Here is a 20,198-nt window from a genome sequence, read left to right on the forward strand (position 1 = left end):
AAAGTTCTGGATATTTTTGTCAGTTTGTAGTTTATGCACTAATACCGATATCAGTAACGATTCTATTTGAACTTTCTCCAAGTTGATCAAATTTATCTCTAGACGGTTCGTGATAAAAAATAGTTTGGGACAAGAAAAAAAACTAGCGTATATTTTTAGAGTAGAAAAAAAAATTCTGGTTAGTCTGAAGTTGATTGTCTGAAAAGTATTTTTTTTGGGGGGAGATACACGATTGGCTGAAACAAAAGCAGAACTTTTAAAATCACAACAACTGAAGATCAGTGGATAATTCCGTTTTTTTTTGTTAAACATGATTGGCTGAAATAAAAGCGGAACTTTTAAAATCACAACAACTAAAGATCAGTAAATGATTACTTTGTTTTTTTTGTTGAACACAATTGGTTGAAACAAAATCAGAACTTTTAAAATCACAACAAATGAAGGTCAGTAAATAATTACATTGTTTTTTTTGTTAAACACGATTGATTGAAATAAAAGAGGAACTTTTCAAATCACAACAACAGATTAGACCGGTTTTTCTTTTAATTTTGGCTTCATGTGTTGTTACGTTGAATTTAGATTAGACCGGTTTTTTTTCTATAGTAGATACTCGCGAATATTTTTAGATTAGGAAAAAAAATTCTGGTTAGTCTGAAGTTGATTGTCTGAGAAATATTTTTTTTTGGGGGGGGGAGATACACGATAGGATGAAACAAAAGCAGAACTTATAAAATCAAAACAACTGAAGATAAGTAAATAATTCCGTTGTTTTTTTTTGTTAAACACGATTGACTGAAATAAAAGCATAACTTTTAAAATCACAACAACTAAAGATCAGTAAATGATTCCTTTTTTTTTTGGTTAAACACAATTGGTTGAAACAAAAGTAGAACTTTTAAAATCACAACAACTGAAGGTCAGTAAATAATTCCATTGTTTTTTTTTGTTAAACACGATTGATTGAAATAAAAGAGGAACTTTTAAAATCACAACAACTGAAGGTCAGTAAATAAAAAAAACCTAAAATAATGTCTTGAAATCAACATGGTAAATGATTCCTTTGTTTTTTGTTTTTTTTTGTTAGACACAATTGGTTGAAGCAAAAGTAGAACTTTTAAAATCACAACAACTGAAGGTCAGTAAATAATTCCATTGTTTTTTTTTTGTTAAATACGATTGATTGAAATAAAAGAGGAACTTTTAAAATCAGAACAACTGAAGGTCAGTAAATAAAAAAAAAACCTAAAATAATGTCATGAAACCAACATGCAAAGTCGGTCTAATCTAAATTCAACGTAACAACACATGAAGACAAAATTAAAAGAAAAACCGGTCTAATCTGTTGTTGTGATTTTAAGAGTTCCTCTTTTATTTAAATCAATCGTGTTTAACAAAAAAAACAATGGAATTATTTACTGACCTTCAGTTGTTGTGATTTTAAAAGTTCTGCTTTCGTTTCAACCAATTGTTTTCGACAAAAAAAAAAAAGGAATCATTTACTGATCTTTAGATGTTGTGATTTTAAAAGTTCCGCTTTTATTTCAGCCAATCGTGTTTAACAAAAAAAAACGGAATTATCTACTGATCTTCAGTTGTTGTGATTTTAAAAGTTCTGCTTTTGTTTCAGCCAATCGTGTATCTCCCCCCAAAAAAATACTTTTCAGACAATCAACTTCAGACTAACCAGAATTTTTTTTTCTACTCTAAAAATATACGCTAGGTGTTTTTCTTGTCCCAAACTATTTTTTATCATTAAGCATTTAGAGATAAATTTGGTCAATTGAAGAAATTTCAAATAGAATCGTTACTGATATCGGTATGAGCGCATAAACTACAAACTGTCAAAAATATCCAGAAATTTTTTTTCTTATAGCCTTGACTTTGAAGACATTTCTTCATCTTAATCGGCTTTAGGAATAACATGCAAAATAAATTAGCCTAACCCACCTTGCTTTGTTGAATTTTGAGCAAACAAAAGGATTGTAACATCTGATTGGCTCGTTTGTATGCAATTTCATGCCAGTGAAAAGAACGAAACGTCTTTGAGTTATATTTAAAAAAAATAAATTCGTTGTTTCTCTATGATTCAATCCCAACACCCCCTGCTCTGAGTGTTGAAAATGATTTCACGACATTATCTTAGGTTTTTTTTTTTTTTTTTTTTTTTTTTTTTTTTCTTGTCCCGAACTATTTTTTTTTATTATGAAGCGTTTATAGAACAATGTTATCCCATTTGTCTGACAATAGATGTATGCGAATTCCTTTTCATACATCTCCAATGTTTTAATAGACATTCTAAACGTTTGATATGCTAGCTTACTCTAAAAATAATGAAAACGTAACAATGTAATGCATAATATACTTTTAATGAAATAACGCCATGTAGAATATTAATACAAAAATATATTATGATACATTATTAATATCAATGATCAACTTTGGACATTTTGAATCTGTTCCATAAAATAGTTCACCATGTTCTCTCTTGATATTGTAGATATTGTCTTCTCTTAACTCGTAATGGGTAGAATAATCATTATTCCATTTTGAGTCATACACAATATTTACTGGTGTGTCACCGACAGGTTCAATATACATTTCATCTTTGCTATTATTTGATTCATCGACTGTTTGATTAATGGTAGTAACGTTTGCTGGCACTTTGTTTTTCATCAATTCATCTTGATATTCCATAGTGATATTTTCTGACAATGCCCTTTTAATTTTTCTGGCAATTTCACTGTCTATTATTACATTATTTTTACACAGGTAACAGTTTCGACACGTTGCTAATATATGGTTTACAATATTCGTAGAATAGTAGGCCTTTCTGTTATTGACCTTCCGTTGAAAGCTAAAGCCTAACAGAAGACGATTGGACATATTAGTTGGTAATGTGTTACCTGCAGCAGTAGCAAGGAATTGTCCTCTTTCATCAACGATTATCTTTAAGTTGGCATTCCCTTTGAGTGCAATCATCTCCGGAGATCTCAATCTCGCATATCCACCATTTTTACAACGGAATCTTTTCGGTATTCCAAAGAAATTTAATTCCTTACTGTCATGACAATGCATGCATACATTTCCAATAGTGCTACCACTTGTACTTGTTTCATAGTTTAAATACTTCACCTTGTTGGCATTCAATGCTACAATAACATTGTCATGTGAACACACTTTATTAAAATGCTCCATCTTCACTTTTTTTTAATATATGACTTATGGGTTTATCGTTCCACTGCGTAAAAAATACTGATTTAATGCATGCAATAAACTAGGTAGTGTCGATAACCGCCCATAGAGTACCAGTGGAAAAACCGCATCGTGTCTCTGAGAAATCATAGAGTACAATTGTTAGAACCGTAAGCATATTTTGTCATTTTAAGATACGTACAAAAAAAAAATTATAAAATAAAAAAATAAAGTTGAATAATTTCGAAGTTTAAAAAAAAAAGTATGTTTTAATGAAAAAAAAATATTGAAGTAGAATCATCAGTCCTCATCATTATGAGTATCCAAAACTGGACTTAAGTTTCACATTTGAACTAGAGAATTGTATTTTCCATAATTTTCTTACATGAAAGTTGAATGAAATTTTGGTATTGTGTATTCACTTAGAGGTGAAGAAACTTTTTTTATAGTTTAATTTCTGATCGCATGGGGTTGGGCACGGTTGAAGTTGTTTTCACGTAAAAATCTATTTTCTGTCCGTTTTTAAGTTTTGATGTTGCTCCTTACTTTCACTTGAAGAAACTTTTTATATAATTTAATTTCTGATTGCGGGGAGCTGAGCATGGTTGAAGTTGTTTTCACGTAAAAATACGTGAAGCATTTTTCTACTCGTAAACTAATTTCTTAAACTAAAGAGTTACCCCGTCCTCCTCTCTCAGAAAGTTCAGAAAAAAAAACACAATAGCTTTATCTGTAGTGAAGCGTTTTTCTACTCGTAAACTAAATTCTTAAACTAAATAGTTACCCTCTCCTCCCTCAGAAAGTTCAGAAATAAATACACACAGCCTCTATTCTCTGTCCGTTTTTAAGTTTTGATGTTGCTCCTTACTTTCAGTTGAAGAAATTTTTTTTATAATTTAATTTCTGATCGCGGTGGGGGTTGGGCACTGTTGAAGTTGTTTTCACGTAAAAATCTATTTTCTGTCAGTTTTTAAGTTTTGATGTTGCTCCTTACTTTCAGTTGAAGAAAATTTTTTATAATTTAATTTCTGATCGCGGGGGGGTTGGGCACTGTTGAAGTTGTTTTCACGTAAAAATCTATTTGCTGTCCGTTTTTAAGTTTTGATGTTGCTCCTTACTTTCAGTTGATTTGGGAGCTTGGGGGACCTTTGAGGACCGGTGGCTTCCTTCGGGGTTGGGGTGGGGGGGGGGGCATTGGAGCCCTTTGGGGTTGTGGTAGGGGACCTCACAACACTGTTCAAATGAAACTTGTGTATTATAACGACCACCGAGTTTCACCCTCAAATCCTCTTCTAAAATCATCTTTTAAATCATCTTTTAAATTTACTCTAACTGTTTCACCAAAATAATTCCCTAAAATAATAATTTTTTCTGAAAATATATAATAACGCCTTAAAAAGTATTATAAGGGAGGCTCAGGAGCCATTGGGACGCCGGGGCCCTTTGAGAGCCCGGAGAGCCTTTTAGGACCGGTGGCTTCCTTCGGGGTTGGGGTGGGGTGATCGGAACCCTTTGGGGTTATGGTTGGGGACCTCACAACACTGTTCAAATGGAACTTGTGTATTATAACGACCACCGAGTTTCACCCTCAAATCTTCTTCTAAAATCATCTTTTAAATCATCTTTTAAAATGTCTCTAACTGTTTCACCGAAATAATTCCCTACAATAATAATTTGTTCTGAAAAGATATAATAAAGCCTTAAAAAGTATTATAATGGGGGACTCAGGAGCCATTGGGGCACCGGGGGGCCCTTTGGGAGCCCAGAAAACCTTTGAGGACCGGGGGTGTCCTTCGAGGTTGGGGGGGGGGGGTCGGAGCCCTTTGGGGTTGTGGTAGGGGACCTCACAACACTGTTCAAATGGAACTTGTGTATTATAACGACCACAGAGTTTCCCCCTCAACTCCTCTTCTAAAATCATCTTTTAAATCATCTTTTAAAATGTCTCTAACTGTTTCACCGAAATAATTCCCTAAAATAATAATTTGTTCTGAAAAGATATAATAAAGCCTTAAAAAGTATTATAATGGAGGGCTCAGTAGCCATTGGGGCGCTGGGGGGGCCTTTGGGAGCCCAGAGAACCTTTGAAGATTGGGGGTTTCCTTCGGGGGTGGGGTGGGGGAACGGAGCCCTTTGGGGTTGTGGTAAGGGACCTCACAACACTGTTCAAATGGAACTTGTGTATTATAACGACCAAAGAGTTTCACCCTCAAATCCTATTCTAAAATCATCTTTTAAAATGTCTCTAACTGTTTCACCGAAATAATTCCCTAAAATAATAATTTGTTCTGAAAAGATATAATAAAGCCTTAAAAAGTATTATAATGGAGGCTCAGGAGTTTTTGGGGCGCCGGGGTGGTCACACAAAATCAGAAAGAATGTTCAATGTTCCTTTAGTACCTATGCAATTAGATTAAAAATGAAGATATTTATGCAGAGTTTCAAGTAGCTATGGCTCAGTTTGCTAAAAGATCAGCTATTTTCTTGCGAAAACACATAATCAGAAAAAATATTCAATGTTCCTTTAGTACCTACGCAATTAGACTAAGTTATCTCCTCCAAAACACTTTTCGGTCATTTCTTGTTAAAATTATCCAATCACTAATTACCCCTTTTTTTCTCCACCTTCAAATGTTCCTTTAGTACCTACGCAATTAGACTAGGTCATCGCCCAGTTAACACTAAGATGTAAATTGAGTAACTCTCTCGCAATAACGAACCAAACCAGATTATACCCACCTAACCAGATCAAAAAATGGCGGTCACACTAACTTGATTAGTAATTGGATTCAGATATACTACGAACGGACTTTCAGTCCTACATTCACGGGTTTCTGCAAAGTGTTATGGGCTTCATTGAAAAAATACCAGTTTAAAAAAAAATAAAAAATAAACATGTATCCATGAGTTTGACCTCCAAAACATGGGTGTCACAATAAAAAACCTGTCTGCCAACCCATGTAGACTTCATTGTAATAGGTCAATGGCCCTGGTAACCCAATTACTTGAAAATTTACACACATATCCACGTGTAATTCAATGTAAATTTTTAATATATAGATGCCTTACTACTGTTATCTCTGAATGGGATGGGAGGAGGATATAAGGAAATATTTGAGGGAAATTAAAGCTTCCTGGGAGCGTGTAGAGAGAGGGGATTTTAGTAGATTAGGATGAAGGAGGAGCTTGCTTAGCTGTGTTGGCCTCAGGCAGCTTGTTTCTGTAGTGAGTTGTAGTATTAGTAGTAGTAGTAGTAGTAATAGTAGTAGTAGTAGCAGTATTTAATTTCCTAGTAGAGGCATTTTACAAGTATGGTATAACAGGTAGGACCAAATAATCAAGAAGAATTGGCATACCAGGTCTTTTAGTTCTTAATTGTATTTATTTTTCTCACAAAAATTTGGCGAATACTTAGGCAAATTTGGTGAATAACCTATATTTCGTCTTTTTCTTTTTTTTGGTTCGTATGACCAGAGTATACATGGTGTACGAAACCACAGGATGGCTGTCCCCAAACTTTCTGAATTGCACTTTCTGGCTGAAGGGCCATGAAACAGAGACCGGTGGTGCCGATAGAAACTGTGAAATCCAGTGCCGTATTCTTTACCTTTTTTTAAAGTCTATATGTACCCAGCATTTTTTTGTTGTTTCTTGAACATTCGCCTTTAGCTATTCGGTAATTGCTAAACTTGTATTAATCGTAAATTACAATTGTAAGAGCATCTAAAAGCATAAATAGTAACAAAAACCACATTGCCTTTCCATTATACAAACACCAAAAGGTAAAACAATTAAGAATTATTCTAAAATAGCAAAAAATTTTCTAAATAAATATTTCTACTCTACATCTAAGAGCGTCATTGTTCATTGTGTATTCCTCGTTGCTTTAATTTTTGTATTTGTATTGTAGAGCATCATCTGTAAGCGTGATAGAGGTCATCAATAAGTAACCTATAATCTATATAGAAGTAATCTATATATAGACATTGACTTCTATATAGAGAATTAATAGAGAAGTAATTAATAAGTGTGATAAAAGTAATAACTGTGATAGAAGTAATCATCAAGAAAAATTAGCATGTCAAATTGTTTAATTTTTTGTAATTATTTTTTGTTGTGCTGCTAATATTACTTATAAAATGGTGCTACATTTAGCATTAATTACTTAGTAATTGGGTTCTAGTTAATATCTCTTAAAAAGGCATTATACGTGTGTAATATAATTAAATGGCTCCAGGTCCAGGTCGTATCTACAGGGGGGGGGAGACTACTGGCTTCGATGCTTCCTGTAATTTTTTTTGTTGCTCGAGAACTCTTTAGTTCTTTATTAAGTGCCACTTGTCATTTATGAAATTTATTAAAAGATTTACTAAAGACTAAAATGAGAAGCATATAAATATTAAAACAAGCTGATTAAAATTTTTTTATAACTCCAAGTGCCCTTAAATTATACTCATTCTCGGCATGTTGCCAACTTATTATGCTAGGCAAGCGCTAACATCAAGTTTCTTAGGTTTTCAAAGGTAAAAAGCCTTTCTTTTACTACTACTCGAAGGATGAATTTTTTATAGATTAAAAATGAGAGCCTGGTCATGATAGATAAGATAAAATTTATTGCAAATAGCCTGTAGGCCATAGCAACACATAAGACAACCTACAAACCAAAGCTCAGGAACAAAATACAACTTTAGATAATAAAAATCAAAAAAGAAAAAAAGAACAACAAAACGACAAAGAAAAAAAAAACACACCCAGGTTCAACTTTTAACCAACAAACACTATATAATAAAATTCAAATCCTAAAAATAATAACAGGCTATCCCCTCAAACATGATTCCCTATGTTTAATCCCTAAACGAAGAAACTTACACAACTGTTTAATAGCACATGGGTTCCTCTCAGCCATCCGCTCAATTAACCTGCATTCACTCCCAAACACTCGTCCAAAAGATTCATTCCGCAACTCAGACAGCTCTTCACACTCGGATACAAAATGAAATAAGTTTTCATTCACCAATCCACACATTGGGCAAAAATAAGGGCCAGCTGCCAGCCTAAACTTTCCCAAAAATTTCCTTCTCTCACCTAAATCCAAACTATCCCCTCTTACCAACAACAAATTCTTCAAATCCTCTTGATTCAACCCAAATTTAAAATAAATCTCCTCCCCCCAACCGTTTTTGACTTAGGAGTAAAACCTCAAAGACATAAGTAGTAATGGTACAATTAAAGGTAGCGGGTAATAGGAAATTACTGTGTACAATTAAAGGTAGCGGGGTAATAGGAAATTACTGTGTACAATTAAAGGTAGCGGGGTAATAGGAAATTACTGTGTACAATTAAAGGTAGCGGGGTAATAGGAAATTACTGTGTACAATTAAAGGTAGCGGGATAATAGGAAATCACTGTGTACAATTAAAGGTACGGCGGTAATAGGAAATTACTGTGTACAATTAAAGAGAGAAGACAGGTAGGAAATTACTGTGTATAATTAAAGAGAAAAGACAGATAGGGAATTACGGTATTAATGATAGAGAGAAGACAGATAGGACATTACTGTGTCAATCTAAGATAGCAGGGTGTCTCCCCATATAGCTACAATGCTTACAAGCAGAGTGTCTCCCGCCAATACAAGCAGACAGTGTAATGACCGGAATTCAACTACCGTGAAAATTCGTGTTGATCTGTGTTCAAAGTGCGTGATGATTCCTTTGTTTGAAATTGTGAAATTCTTTCTGTAATTTAATTTGTTTAATTAATTTACATAAATTAATTTATTATTAATCAATTTACATAATTACATTAATTAACTATTTTTTTTTAATTAATTAATTTACGTTTTTTACATTCTAAGTATCTTCCCATTGATTTTTATGAAATATGTATTTGATCTAGGAATCAAATGCGACACCAATAATTTCCTAAGGTAAAAGAAGGACACTTTACTTGACTGAGCCAACAAGCCATTGAAAATAAAATGATTTTAGAAATACATCTAATGTATTGTTTCTGGGACAATGCTCAACTAATGTTAAGCGTCACAATATCGTAACAGGTTCATTCCATTGAACTGGAACAAGTTCAAGCACATTCGATTTATCAATTGGATTTTTGATAGGTGTTAAAAGTGACCTTGTTTCGGGGCATTTTTATGGCATCATCATGAGAATATGCATACAACGATGATTTGAGATGCATACTAGACAAACAATTTCTTATGATACTTGGGCCCCAAGTCCTACCCCTATCCCTCAACCCTATCCCTCAACTCTAACCCTCCACCCTCCCTCAAACCCCCCCCTCCAACCTCCAACCAAACCCCCCACATCCCCCCTTTTTTGTCGTGGTTTACCTTGTCACAGTTACATTCTCATGATTTTTCAAAGTTCATTTTGAATTTCTTTCATTGAAATGCAAGAGTTGGAATATTTCAGTGATGTTATGTCATGGTTTGACATGTCACAGTTACATTCTCTTGATTTTTCAAAGTTCATTTTGGATTTCTTTCCTTGAAATGCAAGAGTTGGAATATTTCAGTAGTGTTTTGTCGTGGTTTACCTTGTCACAGTTATTCTCTTGATTTTCAAAGTTCTTTGGATTTTCATACTCTTGATTTTCAAAGTTCATTTTGAATTTTTTCATTGAAATTCAAGGTTGGATTATTTCATTGTCACAGTTACATTCTCTTGATTTTCAAGTTCATTTGATTTTACATACTCTTGATTTTCAAAGTTCATTTTGAATTTCTTTCATTGAAATTCAAGAGTTGGATTATTTCAGTAGTGTTTTCTCGTGGTTTACCTTGTCACAGTTACATCCTCTTGATTTTTCAAAGTTCATTTTTGGATTTCTTTCATTGAAATGCAAGAGTAGGAATATTTCAGTAGTGTTTTGTCATGGTTTACCTTGTCACAGTTACATTCTCATGATTTTTCAAAGTTCATTTTGAATTTCTTTCATTGAAATGCAAGAGTTGGAATATTTCAGTAGTGGATTGTTGTGGTTTACCTTATCACAGTTACATTCTCTTAATTTTTCAAAGTACATTTTGGATTTCTTTCCTTGAAATGCAAGAGCTGGAATATTTCAGTAGTGTTTTGTCATGGTTTACCTTGTCACAGTGACATTCTCTTGATTTTTCAAAGTTCATTTTGAATTTCTTTCGTTGAAATGCAAGAGTTGGAATATTTAAATAGTGTGTTCTTGTGGTTCACTTTGTCACAACTACATTCTCTTGATTTTTCAAAGTTCATTTTGAATTTCTTTTGCTGAAATGCAAGAATTGGAATATTTTAGTAGTGTCTTGTCGTGGTTTACCTTGTTACAGTTACATTCTCTTAATTTTTCAAAGTTCATTTTGAATTTATTTCGTTGAAATGCAAGAGTTGGAATATTTCAGTAGTCTCTTGTTACGGTTTACCTTGTCACAGATACATTCTTATTATTTTTCAAAGTTCAACTTGATTTTCTTTCGGTGAAATGCTAGAATTGAGATGTTTTATTAGTGCCTTGTAGTGGTTTACCTCGGCACAGTGAAATTCTATTGATTTTTCAAAGCTCAATTTGGCTTTATTTAGGTGAAATGCAAGAGTTGGAATATTTCAGTAGTGTTTTTGTCGTGGTTTACCTTGTCACAGTTACATTCTCTTTATTTTTCAAAGTTCCAAAAACTTACATACACAAAAAAAACTTACACAAAAACAAAAACTTACACATACACAAAAAAACTTACATACACACACACACAAAAACTAAAAAAAACAAACAAAATAACAAAAAAACAAAAACTTACACAAAAACAAAAACTTACACACAAAAAAAAAATTACACACACAAAAACTTACACACACACAAAAACTTACACACATACATAAACTTACACACAAACAAAAAAAACTAAGACACACACAAAAACTTATACACACACACAAAAACTTGCAAACACACACACAAACTTACACACACACACACAAAAAAACTTACACACACACAAAAACTTACACACTCACAAAAACTTACACAAACACAAAAACTTACACACACACAAGAACTTACACACACACAAAAACTTAAACACACACAAAAAATTACACACACACACAAAACTTACACACACAACAAATCTTACACACACACAAAAACTTACACACACACACAAAAACTTACACACACACAAAAACTTACACACAAAAAAACTTACACACACAAAAAAACTTACACACACAAAAAAAAACTTATACACACACATAAAAACTTACACACACACGAAAACTTACACAAACAAACACACAAAAACTTACACACACACACAAAAACTTACACACACACAAAAACTTACACACACACAAAAACTTACAAAACGCTACTGAAATATTCCAAATCTTGCATTTCAAGGAAAGAAATCCAAAATGAACTTTGAATAATCAAGAGAATGTAACTATGACAAGGTAAACCGCAACAATCCACTACTGAAATATTCCAACTCTTGCATTTCAATGAAAGAAATTCAAAATGAACTTTGAAAAATCATGAGAATGTAAGTGTGACAAGGTAAACCACGACAAAACACTACTGTAATAATCCAATTCTTTCATTTCAGTGAAAGAAATCCAAAAATGAACTTTGAAAAATCAATAGAATGTAACTGTCACAAGGTAAACCATGACAAGACACTACTGAAATATTCCAACTCTTGCATTTCAACGAAAGAAATCCAAAATGAACTTTGAAAAATCAAGAGAATGTAACTTTGACATGGTAAACCATGATATAACACTACTGAAATATTCCAACTCTTGCATTTCAACAAAAGAAATCCAAAATGAACTTTGAAAAATCAAGAGAATGTAACTGTGAAATGATAAAGCACAACAAAACATTACTGAAATATTCCACCTCTTGCATTTCAACGAAAGAAATTTAAAATAAACTTTGAGAAATTAAGAGAATGTAACTGTGACAAGGTAAACCATGACAAAACACTACTGAAATATTCCAAGTCTTGCATTTCAACGAAAGAAATCCAAAATGAACTTTGAAAAATCAAGAGAATGTAAGTGTGACAAGGTAAACCACAACAAAATACTGCTGAAATAATCCAACTCTTGCATTTCAATGAAAGAAATTCAAAATGAACTTTGAAAAATCTTGAGAATGTAACTGTGACAAGGTAAACCAAGGTACAAGCAGACAGTACAATGACCATAGAAAAAGTTAAAAAAAAGTTAATAAAAAAAGTTAAAAAAAAGTTTAAAAAAAAAGTAAAAAAAAAATGGGGGGGGAAGGGGATGTGGGGGGTTTGGTGGGAGAGGGGGATTCGAGGGAGGGTGGAGGGATAGGGTTGAGGGATAGGGTTGAGGGATAGGGGTAGGACTTGGGGCCCAAGTATCATAAGAAATTGTTTGTCTATTATGCATCTCAAATCGTCGTGGTATGAATATTCTTACGATGATTCCATAAAAATGCCCCGAATCAAGGTCACTTTTAACACTTATCAAAAATCCCATTGATAAATCGAATGTGCTTGAACTTGTTGCAGTTCAATGGAATGAACCTGTTACGATATTGTGACGCTTAACATCAGCTGGGCAGTGACCCAGAAACAATACATTGGATGTATTTCTAAAATCATAATATGTTCAATGGCTTGTTGGTTCAGTCGATTAACGTGTCGTTCTTTTACCTTAGGAAATCACGGGTCTCACGTTCGATTCCTATATCAAACACAAGTTTCATAAAAATCAATGGGAAGATACTTAGAATGTAAAAAATCGTAAATTAATTAATAATACATTTTAAAAAAATTAATTAATGTAATTATGTAAATTGATTAACAATAAATTAATTTATGTAAATTAATTAAACAAATTAAATTACAGAAAGAATTTCACAACTTCATACAAAGGAAACATCACGCACTTTGAACAGAGCACGAATTTTCACGGTGGTTGAATTCCGGTCATTACACTGTCTGCTTGTATGGCGGGATACACTCTGCTTGTAAGCATTGTAGCTATATGAGGAGACACTCTGCTACCTTAGATTGACACAGTAATGTCCTATCTGTCTTCTCTCTATCATTAATACCGTAATTCCCTACCTGTCTTCTCTCTTTATACACAGTAATTTTCTACCTGTCTTCTCTCTTTAATTGTACACAGTAATTTCCTATTACCCCCGTACCTTTAATTGTACACAGTAATTTCCTATTATCCCGCTACCTTTAATTGTACACAGTAATTTCCTATTACCCCGCTACCTTTAATTGTACACAGTAATTTCCTATTACCCCGCTACCTTTAATTGTACACAGTAATTTCCTATTACCCCGCTACCTGTAATTGTACACAGTAATTTCCTATTACCCCGCTACCTTTAATTGTACCATTACTACTGACATAGATTGGTCCTTGTGTGCTTGCCGCTCTTGGATTTCTTGGTCATTTAGAGTTCGCTGGACTTCCTCCTATACTGAAATGGTTTCACCCATAGGGACTGGTCCTTCAGTCCATACCTCCGATTTGCCAAAAAGATCGTATATTTTCATGATCTGCATTGGCCATGAATCTTATTTACTTTTTTTCCAACTGTTGAAATAGAATGCCTAAAAAAGCTGAATACAGCATACGCTAGCTACTGTCCCTTCAAATTTCACCAATGCAACCGATCTAACGCTCCTTAAATAAAAAAGCCCCAAATTTCATTTCAGTTTAGCTGAACTAAATGAACCCTCGCAGCCTAAAAGTCTCATAAATTACCTTAGATCAACTACTTCAACTTAGCTGCTTTAGCAAAACCGCAAACATCAGAGCCCCAATGTAGACTAGAAGCTACTTTTGTCTGGAAATTCTTTTCTTGATCCTCATGTTAGCTAGCTGATTTAAATTACTTCTCAAAAGCATATTTATTAGCCTATTACCCCTTAAATTGCAATCTTCTACATGCCTAGACATCCCCCTTAATGCACTAAACTTAACACCCAAATAAACAAGTTCTTCTTTAACCTCTAACACCTTTCCTCCAAAATTAAAATGAACCTCTGAATCAACATCTCCTGTACTCCTAAATACTAATACTACTGATTTCTTAGCGTACAAATTTAAATCCTTCTTTTATAAATAATTTTTTATTATATCTAATTATTTCTGAAGATTATCTCTACTGTCTGCCACTAGATGTATGTCATCCGTGAGTAACATAATTGATGACCTAAACTAATTCCAAGATACACAAGGGGCTCATAAACCCTCAATATTTTTCATAAACCTATCTAAATCATTAAAAAACAAGGAGAAGTGCTTAGGAGATAAAGTACATCCTTGTTTCAAACCCACATGAGACGTAACCAGCCTAGAAAAATTTCCCATAACCTTCACAACAAATTTCACCCTCCGATATATATCTGCTATTATTGCTACAAAGCAAGACGGCAAGCCTATTTCTAACAGACTTTCAATTAATAACCTCCCATTTACCAAATCAAAAGCACTTTTCAGGTCTAAAAAGGCTACGAATAGCCTTTTTAGTGGATATGTGGCTTTCGTATTCAGAGATACGTAACGTTAAGATTTTCACATATAGTATTTTCACATAAGATTTCCCCATGCCATTTTCGCAAAATATTTTCTCCTTCTCATTTTAGTTTTCAAATATCCCGCGCTATTTGACCAACAACTTCACTAAACAAATTTTTCAATGAGCTAAATTACAACTTCTAAGGATCGCCCCTCCCATTTTTTATAAGAAATTTCTTAGACTTTCCAGAAGATTTTCTTGAAATTTTCTAAACCGTCAATATTTTCCTATCCCAACAATCCACGAATTGAGATTGGATCTTGACCATTTCGCATTTTAAATTGTAAGTTAATTTTGTCGAGAAAAAGCAAATTCGTTATTTGGTTCATCGTGAATAATTCACACCAACAACTGTAGGCTATAATTCTGTTGTTTATCGTGAGAACATATTTGTTCACCAACATTATACCTCAAAACATAATTGTTATACAAAATCTATATAACCAAACACCTCATTTACAAGAATGTGGTTATAAGGCCTTAGATAACATTTAATTTAATTCACGCATGTTTTATTATCCATGAAAAAATGGATATGTTCCGTAATTAATGGTTCATGTTTACACTTTTGGGTTGTTCATAGCTTGTAGTCTTAAGTTTACATTAAAGACTATGCGGAACTTTGATCAATTTAACTAAATTCAAACATATTCCAGTGCCCTTGGAGTTGAAATTAGAAACAGTTCTTTAACTTAATAGCTTATGTTTTCAGTGTTAGCTAGTCCGTAGCTATAACGGCTTAGGTTTTATCTGTGAAGCACCTGCAACATATACCTTAAATTATGTATGTTATATGTTGCAAGTGTTTCACAGAGGAAAGCTAAGCCGTCATAGCTACGGACTAGCTAACACTTAAATTATGTATAGTGTATTGTCCATTGAATTAATACTATAATTCTGCAACTTCAAGGCCTGTGTTCTCACTTTTGGCTTGTCTGTAGCTTGAAAGCTTATGTCTCAACTACGGAGCACGCGGAATACTGAAACACTAGTCTGCGTGTTCGAATGTCCACCGAAGAATATTTTATTAAAAGAAAAAAAAGCCAACAAAAATATTTAGTAAAAACAAAACCAGCAAGATTTTTCGATGACAGACACAGCAAAGCATCTGTTTACCGACAAAATATTACCCGGTTCCTTAACTCTCAGTAAACCTTGATCACAGTTTATATAATATACCAGTAAGCTCCTCCCACTTATTTCTGCACTTATTGTCCACTTATTGGTTGAGCCGGCCAAGTGGTTTTGTCAGTACTTGTTCCGTAGGTGATTTATTCTTTGTTTACCCGTGAAAAGATCTAATGCCGCTTATGTTTATATCCGCAAAAAAGTTCTCTGGAGTACTCGCACCGTGGTCCGGATTTTTATAATGGGTGAGATAGGGAAAGATCATACTGGATAATTATATAAACTGTGACCTCGATTGACACTACGTTTTATAATGATTTGTGTGCCTTTTTCAATTCTGAGGTTTCAATTTATGCATTTTATTTTTTTTTAGGTATATTTGTAATCCCTAAAAAATGATTCTTTTCGCTATTATTTTTATTTTATTTGAACCAATGTCTAAGAATGGATTTCAATGTGATTTAAATGCACAAACACATTTTCGATTTTGATGTCACAACAATATTTTAATATTAATATTAATTTTTATGATTATATTAATTTATTGTAATTAATATTAATAAATAATGATGTTAATTTTTCTAAGAAATTTTCTAATTTTTTTCGAATTCGGTATGTTAGCGTCAGGTTTTAGTGTTATAATTAGACTTTAGGTGTTAGTATATTTGTTTTATTTGATTTTATATAGGCCAAGTGGTTTTATCGTCAGACAGAATATGATTTGTATGATACAATCTCATTTCATAAAGACGATATTTTTTTTGTCGACATATGAAGAACTGTGTATATTGCAATATTTGCAATTGCATATTGCATCTCTCTGGTTTTTATGCAAAGTAACAAAAGAGACGAAAATTAACGAACAAGAGAGTAGTGAAGAATTATGGTATGCAAAGTAATATTTGGCAGGGAAAGCCACTGGTGATAAATCGCTAGGAGTGGCACCGTGATTGTGTGATTTTCGGGAATTTGGGGAACCAAATTTTTTTTGGGGTGACGCATTCATTTTAGGGGAAATACCCGAAAATTCGGGGATAGTGCAAGCCCTGCTTGATTTCTAATCAGGAAAATCGAAATACTAAACCATACGAGAAGCAAAAGCTCCGACTTTGCGGTTGACGCAATAAAGAATTGCCGCAAAATCAATTTAAAGTCGACCAAACGCCGCCACCTTTGCCGGCGGTGGCGCGCCTGTGGCGCACCCGATTCATTTTCGTTAAAACGAAAGTAGTTAATTAATGTCGCTATTATAATAACTTTTAATGGCGTCTTTTGATGATGGAAATGTTGTGCCCCACTTTAACATGAAGCTTTGACACCACTATAAATTAATTAAATAAACAAAACAAATTTTTTCAACTGAAAGTATTTTACGAATGAAAAGATATTATTACGTTCATGAGGGGGATGCCTCTACTCAATACCTCGCCTTTACGCTTAAGTTTGAGTTTTTATCCCAATTATTTAAGAACGACTCCTGAAACACAAGGGCCGTTGTAATTAGAATAATAAGCTTTTTAAAAGTAAAAAACACGGACAAAGATCAAAACACGGAATTTTTGCTCCATCTTAAACTACGTTTTCTACAGAGTTAAAGAGGCTGAGACACAAGGTCGAACCTTAAAACGTACAGGGATTAGGAGATACAGTTGGGGGGCTGCCGCCCACCAAACCCCCCGCTTTTGCAGCCTCTTTTGTTAAGGTTTTTTAAGTCCTGTAGCCTGCAATCAGTTGGTTGTACCAAGTTCATCACATTATAGCTTGTTATCGGTTAGGGAAAAATCTCCTGTAAAAAATCCAGCAAACAGGCTCAGTACTGTTTCTATTCAAAGAGATACACTAGGATGTTCTTACGGTAAAAAATTCAAGTAGACTTCGTTCGTGTTGCAAAGCATTTCTTTGCAAGGGAAAAAGCGGGGGTTGAGGGGGGGAGACCCCCCCCAAAAAAAATATTAACAAAAGAGACTGCAAAAGCGGGAGGTTAGGGCGGGGACAGCTCCCCAACTGTACCTCCTAATCCCTGTACGTTTTAAGGTTCGAACTTGTGACTCAGCCTCTTTAACTCTTTAGAAAACGTAGTTTTTTTTCCAATAATATCATGATATATCAGAGGAAATAGAATTAAACAGCTTAGTAGCTGGACAAACTGGGGAATGCTAGGAAAAAGTTATTCGAAACTTCTGAAGTTCGATGTATAGATGGGGCTAACGAAGGGGAAGGAAAATATTAGAAGAAGGAGCATGTTTGAAAAAACTACACAGGCTTGCAGGAAGGGAAAAATGTAAGAATTTATAAGCTAAGTGGAGACTTTTCTTTTCAACCAGGGAATCAAATTTTTTAATACCAGTATCATGATACAAATCAACAGAGGGGTACCTTGGAGGAAGGCCAATCACAGCTTTCACAGCTGTATTCTGAAGGCGTCTTATAGGAGTTAGTAGAGAAGAAAATGCCACACCCCAAACGGAACAACAATAAGAAAGTCGTGAATTTAAAAACGTATAATACAGTGAGACCATTACCTCAGTGGGAAGAAAGGATGGAAGAGTGTGGAGGACACCCGCCTTGCGACTAAAGAATACCCTGGAGATAGGAGAGATGATGGTCGTAAGAATGGTTAGTATCCAAAAGTAGATTTAGAATTTTAATTACCTGAAATACGTAGTTTCCAGAACTTTCAAGTACGTTGAACAAAATGGCTATCTCTAAATGGGCGTGGGGGGAGCTAGTTGCCCTCTAATCACTTTCGGCTATTAAAAAGGGCACAAGCCACTCCAATTTCCAATCGAATGGGTCGTTTTCGAAGATTCTGCGACAACTCCTTCGTTACAAAGTGCTCTAGTATGAAAAAAAAAATACATTATACCAACATCGTTCTTTTCTTCCGCAATACTACCGCGCTTCCTATGATGCCCATGGAATGAAGAGGAGGCATGGACGTAGGGAAGGGGGCAGCTGCCCCCGGAACTTCACTAGATATTAACGAGAACTTTTCGTGTGTAGGGGTTTTTCTGTTGGATGCTCACTGGTAGATGGTTGAAGAATGGAGATATTATTTCTGATATCAAAATTTACGTTTCGATATTAAATATTGATTTTTGGCCGGATATATAGATATATCAGTTTTGATATTTGATATTATCCAATTTTAAACTTTTGAATTGAATTCTTAGAACAAGAAGTTGTTATCTAATGGTAATGTATTTTGTGGAAAATCACTTTTATGGTGTTTATGTTTTCTAGAAATTAGAAGTATGATAACGGGTTTATTATATTATAGTATTGCAAAAAGATAATAAGAATATAGTAATCCAAGGAGATTAACGCTGAAGCTATTTTAATAATTTATGGTGATATTTGATTTTTGGTGATTATCGATGAATAAAGATTTCAAAGGATAGATAGGACTTACTGGCGATGTCCGGTTTTGTGAACTGCCAATTAAACTTCAGCTTTATTCAGTTTATCATAGCAAATCAAATCCTGCTTTTTGCTGATGAATAGTGATTGAATAGTAACAGTAATTGGTAGTTATAATTAATAATGATGATCACCATTAATAAAGCAATTAATTTACTATTATTAAATATTACTATTCAACTATTTATCTATTTATTTTTGTCTAAGTAATTGTAATTAGTAATAGCAATTGTAATGGTAATTGAATTTGACTTTTGATAGTAATGTGAATAGTAAATCATTTCTTGCTTGCACACTGTGAATGCTAAGCTGAAAAACAATTCGGAGGTACTTTTCTGAATCTTTAAAATTTTATATACGGCACTTTTTCCTAAGAAGGCAACAAATATTCTACTTACCATGTTTCTGTTAACATTACCGAGATAAATCACATCTAGCAATATGAACACCTAGACCACAAATTCTTTTAACAGGAATACTTGGTCACTTTTAATTTGAAATCCTTTCGAGCAGAAAAAGTAATATCATGCGTAAATTCACCTTGAAAAGAGCATAGACCCTCATTTATATTTGAAAAAATCATTTATCTTTTATTTTTGAAAAAAACTGACTGATTTTAGAGATTAATGATCTTTTTTAACAACTCTAAAGATATTTTAAATATAAGGCAACATTCATTCTTTTGTTAATTCTGGGCATATTATAATTAGTAAATTATTTCTAGTAAATTCAAAGCTTTTGATTTTGGTTTTATTTTTGTTTTGCTTCTAATCCTAATCATATGTATGAATTTTGTGAATGGGACACAAACCTTTTAAAACACTATTAGTATCAGAAACAGTAACGAATAACGCTGTGGCGCGGATTAAGTAAAAAGCCATGTG

General features: G+C 33.5%; 1 protein-coding gene across 1 annotated transcript in view; it reads right to left on the bottom strand.

Annotated features, from left to right (window-relative positions):
* LOC148940462 (uncharacterized) overlaps nucleotides 1–19,762 on the bottom strand; it is a 37,372-nt gene extending 17,610 nt beyond the window's left edge. The window contains exon 1 of the mRNA XM_089105376.1: nucleotides 19,713–19,762. Coding sequence (XP_088961502.1) covers nucleotides 19,713–19,715 — 3 coding nt within the window. The 5' untranslated portion in view covers nucleotides 19,716–19,762. The remainder of the gene's footprint in view (nucleotides 1–19,712) is intronic.
* Nucleotides 19,763–20,198: the final 436 nt, after the last annotated feature.

The sequence above is a fragment of the Artemia sp. Qi Xiang Cuo genome, chromosome 19 (genome assembly GCF_049724085.1).
Source record: "Artemia sp. Qi Xiang Cuo chromosome 19, ASM4972408v1, whole genome shotgun sequence".
Lineage (NCBI taxonomy): Eukaryota > Metazoa > Arthropoda > Branchiopoda > Anostraca > Artemiidae > Artemia > Artemia sp. Qi Xiang Cuo.